General features: G+C 48.8%; 2 protein-coding genes across 3 annotated transcripts; one reads left to right on the forward strand and one right to left on the reverse strand.

The window, feature by feature from the left end:
- The first annotated feature begins 270 nt into the window (after nucleotides 1-270).
- LOC123062823 (50S ribosomal protein L33) lies at nucleotides 271-1,630 on the forward strand. 2 transcript variants are annotated; one of them, XR_006429897.1, is made up of 2 exons: nucleotides 271-392; nucleotides 1,146-1,630. XR_006429897.1 is itself a non-coding variant. In XM_044486498.1 (2 exons), the coding sequence occupies exon 2, from the start codon at nucleotides 1,178-1,180 to the stop codon at nucleotides 1,349-1,351; it is 174 nt and encodes a 57-aa protein (XP_044342433.1). In that variant the 5' UTR covers nucleotides 336-392; nucleotides 1,134-1,177; the 3' UTR covers nucleotides 1,352-1,516. The 2 variants fall into 2 exon arrangements, 1 of the variants encoding a protein (XP_044342433.1); XM_044486498.1 differs by having other exon boundaries at nucleotides 336-392; nucleotides 1,134-1,516.
- Nucleotides 1,631-1,925: 295 nt separating this feature from the next.
- LOC123062836 (beta-arabinofuranosyltransferase RAY1-like) lies at nucleotides 1,926-4,666 on the reverse strand. Its single transcript, XM_044486513.1, has 4 exons — nucleotides 3,882-4,666; nucleotides 3,035-3,775; nucleotides 2,677-2,923; nucleotides 1,926-2,466 (listed from the first exon to the last, which is right to left on the reverse strand). The coding sequence occupies exons 1-4, from the start codon at nucleotides 4,623-4,625 to the stop codon at nucleotides 1,985-1,987; spliced, it is 2,214 nt and encodes a 737-aa protein (XP_044342448.1). The 5' UTR covers nucleotides 4,626-4,666; the 3' UTR covers nucleotides 1,926-1,984.
- Between the last annotated feature and the right edge of the window lie 4,115 nt (nucleotides 4,667-8,781).

Raw genomic sequence — 8,781 nt, forward strand, 5'->3', positions numbered from 1 at the left:
TTCCATTTTAATTTACTTATCAAAGTTCTAATCAAAATATAAGGTAATCACGGGCAGAATTTGCTGAACATTTATTTACACAAATTGCATTATTATTGATAAATAAATCACGAGTTAACGTATTAGAATATTTATATCCGGTTGCAACGCACGGGCATTGTTCATAATTCTAGTCAACAAAAAAAAAAGTTGCACATTCGGTTCGTTTGTCTGCTGGGACTATGGTCCGCCCATCTACCTTCGCACGCATCTCCAGGCAACCGCGTGACATACTAGTAAACCCTACTTTCTCTTCCCGGTCCCACCCGCCAGCCGCACTACGGCACAAGCTTCGTCTTCTTCATTTCCGTCCCCTGCGCTCGTGGGATCTGCGGCGGCGGCGGCGTTCCACGGTAAATCTCTGGGCAGGATCCGTTGAATAATTTTGGACAAGTCTTGGAGTATGTTGTAGCCTTGTAGATCCGAATCAGGGATCCTTGTATAGAGAGCCCTAGTCCACGCCGCCCGACCTCGCCGTCGTCGCGTGGAACCGAAATTTCTTTGCGGGGAGGGTCGATCCCATCCAGCTTTCTTTGTGGATTCTGAGAAGTTTGATTGTTGTTGTGGCGGGCAATCTTCCTGGGAGCAGATATATCGTTGATGCGGTTTGTATCGTTAGGATGCAGTACAGCTAATGGGTCCATTAGGAGTAGACACAACTGCTTATTAACCATTCGGTTTACTCAAGGCGTAGTATATCATATAAGCGTTAATTGCATCAGTACTGGTTCATTCAATCTACCTATGAGCACTGAATGACCAATCTAAATATGTGTATGTAAGGATCAAGGTACGATATAATGTACTACTGGATGGTAGTTGCGTTATCATGCCCAAACAAGGTGATATGTATGTAGATATGTCCAAAACTGTAGTAGGTGTATCAGGTAACAAGTGATATGCAACTTGGTATGACCAATGTGAACCCTTTTTTGTGTGGAGAATTTCTTATTTTACTTCTATTCACCCGATGTGTCTCTTTCTTAACTCTTGTATGAGATTTCTCTTGCTCTGATATTCTCTTTATGCTCCTTGTGTCTGCCTTTGGCGTCGCAGAAGCTTGAATATTACCACTCTGATGTTGTGTTTGTCAGCCCCATTTTCAGTTTCCTCTGCTGTGCAAGTTCATACCCACTAGATGGGGAAGGCAAAGCGTGCATCTATATTTATCAGGCTCGTCTCAGCAGCCGGAACTGGATTTTTCTACGTGAAGCGCAAGAATCCTCGGCGGATCACAGAGAAGCTTGAGTTCAGGAAGTATGATCCGCGTGTAAACAAGCATGTTCTATTTACGGAAGCCAAGATGAAGTGAGACGCTGCAACCTTTCTTTCTTACCATAAGACCTCTACCGTTCATTTTGGTCGAAGACGATGATGCTACCTTTATTTTAGCGGGCTCTAGATAATTTAGTTTCATGTAAACAACTCTAATGAGCACGTTTTGATCTCGTCAGCACCGAATCAGCATGGATTTTCACTTGCTCTGCCTTGCCTGCTTATTTGTATTGTAACTGAAATGAGCTGCAAGCCTGCAAATGTACTGTCCCATTTTGGTGTTGTGATTTTTGTCAGTGAATGCCTGCTTCTGAAACTTACAGCACCCACAGATGAAGGGGTAGAGGGTCTGAACCACCAAGATAAATGTAAGTTTTTCCTTCCCTTTTATTTTCTTTTCCTTTCCTGTTTAACACCTGAAACATATATGCTGTCTCCGCAACCGATTATAAGATAGCTGAGAGGCATGAATTGCTATTACTGATTATGTTTCGTGATTCATGTTTGAACTCTGAACAATGTTCTTTTGTTTGTTTTGTGTGCATGACATCATATATTAACTAACAAACAATACATTATACATTTTGTCAAAACAAGCAGGCTGTCGATCCTTGAACATTTTCAGAATTAGCATTGGCAAGTAGCTAACTGTCTACAATAAGGTCAGGTACTAACTTTCCATGTCGTCAGACGCGTGAAACTGCTCGGCCACTGTGAAGCTACTACTTGCTTCACCCCAGCTCTGCAAGCACATCCTGAAGCCAGGATCATAGTCCCACAGCCCGGATTCCATCTGTCGCCAGAGTTTCTTCTTCCTCCCGTTTACCCAGTTATTGTGGATGATGAAGCACCCGAGCTTCTTGCAAGCTGAGCGCATGTCATGCCTTCCCCAGAGCCCCTTGTAAGCTCCGTTGGGGAACAAATCCCGGTCCAGAAACACGACGGTGAGGTTTGTGCTAGGCTCTAGGCATCTGTCGTTGCCGAGTCGGTTCACACCTTCCTTCCCACACAGGACGTCATAGAAGCTTGGCTGCTCAGATGAGTTTGATTTGGCCGCGTGCTTCACTACCATCTCCATCGCGGTGATGGTGGCGCTGTCTGATCGGGCGTAGTAGAAACCCGAATTTAGCCGGCGTGGCAGGTTTATTGGCCCTGTGAACAAAGAACAGTGAGAGAATTCTCAAACACAATGTTCTTTGTAGGTATTCTATTTCTTGAATGCAGACTGGCACATTGCTATCAGGTATGAAATGTGCAAGAAAATCTAACACATTGAGTTAAATATAAGAACAATGTTATCCACCAGAAGAAGCATTAGCAAAACCAAATTTGTAACCATAACCACTAAGATGTAAAAGTCACCTGTCTCATTGTATTCATCTGATTGGGCTGCGAATGTAGCAGGTCCAAGAGAGTGCAGGAACTGCACTGGATTGTGAAACCAGTAGACATCAACATCACTCAGCAGCACGTTGTACCCCATCCTTATAATCTCCAGAACAATGCGCGATTTAACCTTGGTCACTCGCTTAAAACACTGGGTTCCAAAGTGGCAGTCATCAAAACTGACGTTGTTTGGCGACGTTGGATCTCTGAAAACTGGCAAACCCTAGAATTAGGGATTGAAATATTTGAGCATAATTGGCAGTTTTGAAAAGGAGAACAACTACAGAAAACAAGAAAAATCAAAATGATAGAATGAAATCAAGTTCACCATTACCTGCAAGACGGAGAATTCGTATGTCTCTTGATCTAGAGCACAGACTACAAAATTGGCGACTCTGAGACGGCGCAAGCGGCACACCCAGCTCATAAGCATGTCCCTGTAACTTGCCCCAGCCACACCAAGAACAACAGACTTATTATCGTCGGCTACGAACCGAAGGAGCATTTCTAATGAATATGGAACGTCAGAGGCTTCTGAAGAATAGCTTGGCAGATGATCAGGCAAGCAATTGTTCTCTTTGTTCCATGGGTTACCACCAACCTCTTCATGGGCATCCTGTTCTTTACCTGTGACAAATCTTGAGAATGTAGGCTCTTCAACTTTGCTCAACATGTAATCTTCAGAATGCTTTACCACTTCATACAGCATGGAGAAAGAATGATGATGTCCTCCTGGCGGACGACGGCAATACGACCCGTAAACCGAAGCGAGATGCCGGTTGACACCGTGCTCCCATGATCCACCAGGTAATCTGCCGCTGCTACTCGAACCAGCGCCGCGCTTTGCCGTGGAATCTTCGGGGTATAGCCCAAGAACTAGACTGCTTGCATCGAAGACGAGCCTCGTTTCAGATGACAGAACTTCATGGATCAGCCACCTGCTGTGCGCCCCTCTTCCATACAGAAAAGAAGGCACGACTCCTGCAAGCAATGGACGGCCCGGATTGTTCCACGCGAAAACGAGCCCCCTGTCGCTGCCATCTGCTGCCCATTCCTCAGCTTGAATCTCCTCTAGCTAATGGAATCGATCAAATGAATATTTCATTATCATGTAGTAGAACAACTTGGAGTTTTCGACGAATCTAAGATTGCCGTTGATAGAAGGACAGAGGAAAAAGTACCATCGCACTGTGGGCGAGATTGTAGGAGAAGCTGGAAACGTTGCGTGACGCTGAAACGAGGAGCCACTCACGGTCAATTTTGCTGAGATCTGCCAGTAATGTGACGGCTTCGGGGAGCAGAACGACTTCGGCGTCGACGAGGACGCAGACGTCGGAGTCGTCGGCGGCTTGCGCTCTTGCGATCATGGAGTGGAAGAATGGCGTCCCCGTGAACCTGAAACCAGGAGGGCAGGTGCAGCTCAGTTCCTCAGTTCGGGCAGCTTCCATGGCGGACTGAACAGACGGCGAGTTAAATTTGCGAGGGTGCCCGCACGAGGAATCGACGGCGGCCTCGACGGTGACCCGGCGTCCGAGCCGCCCCGCGAGCGCGAGCGCCGACGGGTGGGAGCCGAGGAGCACGACGGTGACGTCCCACGGGAGCGCCAGCCACGACCGCACCGCCAGCTCCTGCCGCGCGGGCGAGCCGTCGGGCGGGCGGAGCGGGGATGAGAAGATCGTGACCCTCCGAGCGGCGGTCCGGAGGTGGCCTTCCTCACGATGGTGGTGGCCGGCGCGCGGTTTTGAGGAGGCGCGGTGGAGCACGGCCGCCGCGAGGACGACGGAGGCGAGGGCGAGGAGGAGGACGACGAGGCATCCTGCTCGGCGCGGCGATGTAGTAATAAGGCCATGAACGCCGCGGCGCGACGACGCTCCCCGGCGGCGCGGAAGAGGAGGACGGCGGTGGGCGTGCGAAGGGAGAAGCATCTGGCCAAGCGCAGGCGAGTGGCGGGGCGGGAGAAGTCAGGCATTAGCTTCGTTTGGCAGCTTGGGTGGGGTCTACCAGTCATTGGGGCGCGGGGAGCGAGACTGGCTTCAACGGGAAGCAAAGGTGCCGCGGAAACTCTAAACGTCTAGCAGGTGGGGCCAGGCCAGTCCCTTGGTGGGTTCACCTGTTAGTGTTTCTCCTATTATTAATATTATTCAAAAAAAAAGAAATCCTTGCTGATCCAAATTACAATTAGAAAACAAACTGAAATATACTCCCTCTATCCCACAATGTAAGACGTTGACGGAGGGAGTAGTAAAAGAGTCTTCATTCTCATTGATCCTTCTAAAAACATATACCATTCTGCTCGAACTTTCGCCACTCCAATCGAGTGGAAGAAACTTGCCCTTACTTCGAAAGCTCCTATAACAACAAATCAGGTCTATAGCTTGTCCATGACCTCACCAAGTGCCCCCTTAGAGCATCTCCAACGGCCGCATCAAATTAGCGTCGCGCCGCAAAATTTCTCGTTTTAGCGCGCACGCAACCGGAATAGTTGCTCCAGCGGGCGCGCGAAAACAGCGCGCGCGGCATATGTAGTTCAGTGCGCGGGCCGAAACTCAATCGCGCGCCGCTTATTTGCTGCGCCCGCTCCCGCGCGCTCGCTCGCACCTCCCACCCCCACCCCCCATCCACCCGCGCCGCCGTCGCCGATCGCGCCACCCGGCGACCGTTCCGGCGCTTCCCCGGCCTATCCCCATCCCGCGGCGGCTTCTCCGGCCCCCCTCTAGTCCCGCCGCCCCTCGCGCGCGCTGGTCCTCCGACGAACAGCGCCCGCGCGCTTGCTGCCACTCGGCGCCCGCAAGGTGTTCGACAAAACGCCTAGAAGGTATGTATTGCTCAAAAGCCATGAATTTCGTGCATGTTTATTGTAGTTTTTTATAGCATAGTATTGAACATTGTAGATGAGTTCGTCGTATGATTCTTCCGAAGAAGAATTTGATATGGAAGAGAAGGAGGATCTTGCAATGATCCCAGCTATGCGTATCAATAAAAAACTGAAGCACGGTGGTTCGGTTATGGGTCCGCATTCCGCCACTTTTTGGCGACTTTCACTTTCAACCGGATTCACCGCAGAAAATTTGGAGGGATAGGATCGACGACCACAACAGATTGATCAGGCATTATTTTGCGAAGAATCCCACATACCCCGAGTCGTATTTTCGTCGCCGGTTTAGGATGAGCACCGAGTTGTTCAGGCGCATTGCAGAGAAACTAGCGAGCCATGACCGCTTTTTCAGCAAAGGAGGAATGCCGCCGGAGAGCTCGGGCATAGCACTTTTCAGAAGGTGACAGCCGCTTTGCGTATGTTGGCATACGGTATACCGGCTGATCTAGTTGATGATCACTTGGCTATGGGTGAGAGCCAAGCCATCATGTGTGTCAAGCGCTTCGCAGTCGGAATTGTGCAAGTGTTTGACGAGGAGTATTTGAGATCTCCCAATGCTGAAGACGTCGCAAGGCTATTGGCGATGAACAAAGCTCGCGGCTTTCCTGGCATGCTTGGCTCAATAGATTGCATGCATTGGAGTTGGAAGAATTGTCCAAAGGCATGACATGGACAATTCCACGGCCAAAAAAAGGGTTCCACTATAATCCTTGAAGCGGTGGCCGATCAAGAGACTTGGATTTGGCATGCATTCTTTGGAATGCCTGGATCTTTGAATGACATCAATGTTGTGTATTGGTCACCACTGATGAATAAGATTGCAAATGGTGAGTTGCCACCGGTGCAGTTTGTAGCAAATGGCCATACATACAACCATGGCTATTATCTAGCGGATGTCATCTATCCAAAGTGGCAAATCTTTGTCAAGCCGTTGAAAAAGCCAGAAGGTAAGAAAGAACTTGATTTCCACAATGCTCAGGCGGCGGCTAGAAAAGATGTGGAGAAAGCTTTTGGGAGTTTGCAAACCCAATTTGCTATTGTGAGAGGACCGGCTAGATTTTAGGATCAGAAATGCTTTGGTACATCATGCACGCTTGTGTGATCATGCATAATATGATCATCGAGAATGAGCGTGGCCAAGATGTAGACTACTCTCAGTATGAGCTCTTGGGATATTCCGTGCGAGTGCGACGGAGGGCTGAAAGGGTGGCCCGATTTGTTGCCTCCTATCATGCCATTCGACGTCCCGCGGCGCATAATGATCTTCAGAAGGATCTCATTGAGGAGTGGTGGGCATGGAATGGACGACAAAGAGCATCATGATTTGTGCGTTCGATATTGTATTGTTGAACTATTTGTTATGTTTAATTGCACTATTTCTTGTATTGAACGATAAACTGTTTGTTTGAGTTGTAATAACGAAATTGAATTATTTATTTTGATTTATTTTTGTTTGTGTTTGACCTTTTTGCTTCCATTTTCGAATGCATATGTTGTTTGTGCCAGAGTCGCGCGCGCTGTATTTTTGCGCGCTGCTAGAGCGGCTCGCGCGCGCTGCATTTTAGCGCGGCTGCTGGAGTCAGCGTTGCGCGCCGCGCCAAACCAGGCGATGGATGCGCGGCAAAGCTGTTTTTTGTGCGCGGTGCGTTCGGCGCCTGTTGGAGATGCTCTTAGAGTGACACAACAACATTATATTCTTGCAACCGTGGACATGTTCAAACAAGTTTTCAAGAGACCAAATTACAAACCGAAAATGAAACTTGACACATAATACAAAAGTCCTCGTTCTCATCTCTTCCTCTAAACACATGAAAGTCAGGCTGTACCTTCACCACTCCAATCGAGTGCAAGAAATTTGTCCTGGTCGCGCCACTGAAACTCTTTCTACAACAGTTGATCAAATCTAGTTCGGAACCTCAGCAAGTGCCCTCCCTGAGAGTAGAGACATTGACATCGTATTCGTACAACACGGGAGGCTCAAAGAATGAGAATATATGTGCTTTCCTACACATCGAAGATGTTTCCCTCATCATCGTACCTCATACAAACCGGAGATCTACGATGAAACACAACGAAGATGGACATGTGATCCTTACTTTCTTGCACCGCTGTGCCAGTTTCATCAGCATGGCGATGTCGCATTGGACACAATAATCCAAAAACCTAGGACCCGTTCAAAAAAAAAAAAGGGACCAAAACGCAGGTCCACGTTCTATTCCAATTCCTGGATTCAAAACCGCCAACGACCAGACCACCGAAACTGCTAGCAAGGATTCTCCATACCGTCCGACGACAGTGTTAATGTCTGATGAAACGTCTCACTATTGTTTCTTCTTTTCTTGAAAGAGAGAGTTTTGACTACCCAATTGATCTAACTTCAATTGCTTCCTAACCCCGAGCCCGTATGCTCCTCCTATGAATCGTATATTCAAAAACATGATTGCTTTTACATCAAAGATGTGCGTCCGAACATTAATGATGAGACGACATTCGATGAGCCCTAGACAAAACAAACGAATAGACTCTTGGAAGCTTTGAAAAAAATGGATATTTTGGAGCACCGGTTTTTCCTTTTGCCTAGAGCTCTTTGGATGTCCTTTCAGCATGAAAAATTGCATGCGTCGTGAACGCCCGATCATCTTTGATGTTATAAGGAGTTCATGTGAGAGTAGAGTAGGTCGGCTACGGGTTAGAAACACCATGTCTGCATTATAGTGCGTGACAAAATGGTCGGCTACGGCCATTGAATTCCCAACCGCCCGCCCGCACGGCGAGCAGAGGCACCCCACGGGCATTCATTTCTCCCCAACCGCGCAGGCCGCAGGGTACGAGAAAGGACGGACACGCAGGCGAGCGGCGAGGAGCGACGACGAGGCGACCGTTCCCGAGTCCCCCGCCGCCCCGGCCTACTCGGGGAGAGGGGAGCGGTCAAGGTCTAGCGAGGGGCTCGAAAGAGGAGACGAGGAGGAGCGTGTTCAAAAGCTAATCTTACTATTAAACGAAAACCAAAGCGTCGTTAGGGTCAGCGTGACTGCGCTCTGACCCAAATCACTCCGTCGACGGGTCCGACCCCCTCGCCGCATGTTGGATTTGAATATCGCGTTGTGTGTGCATGCAAAGGCGCAAAGGCTCCCACGAGGCTCTAATTTTCTTTGAAAAATCCTTTCTGCGCCCTCTCGCTCTCTCCCAGGAACGTTGGCCGGTTT

The sequence above is a fragment of the Triticum aestivum genome, chromosome 1A (assembly GCF_018294505.1).
Source record: "Triticum aestivum cultivar Chinese Spring chromosome 1A, IWGSC CS RefSeq v2.1, whole genome shotgun sequence".
Taxonomy (NCBI): Eukaryota; Viridiplantae; Streptophyta; class Magnoliopsida; order Poales; family Poaceae; genus Triticum; species Triticum aestivum.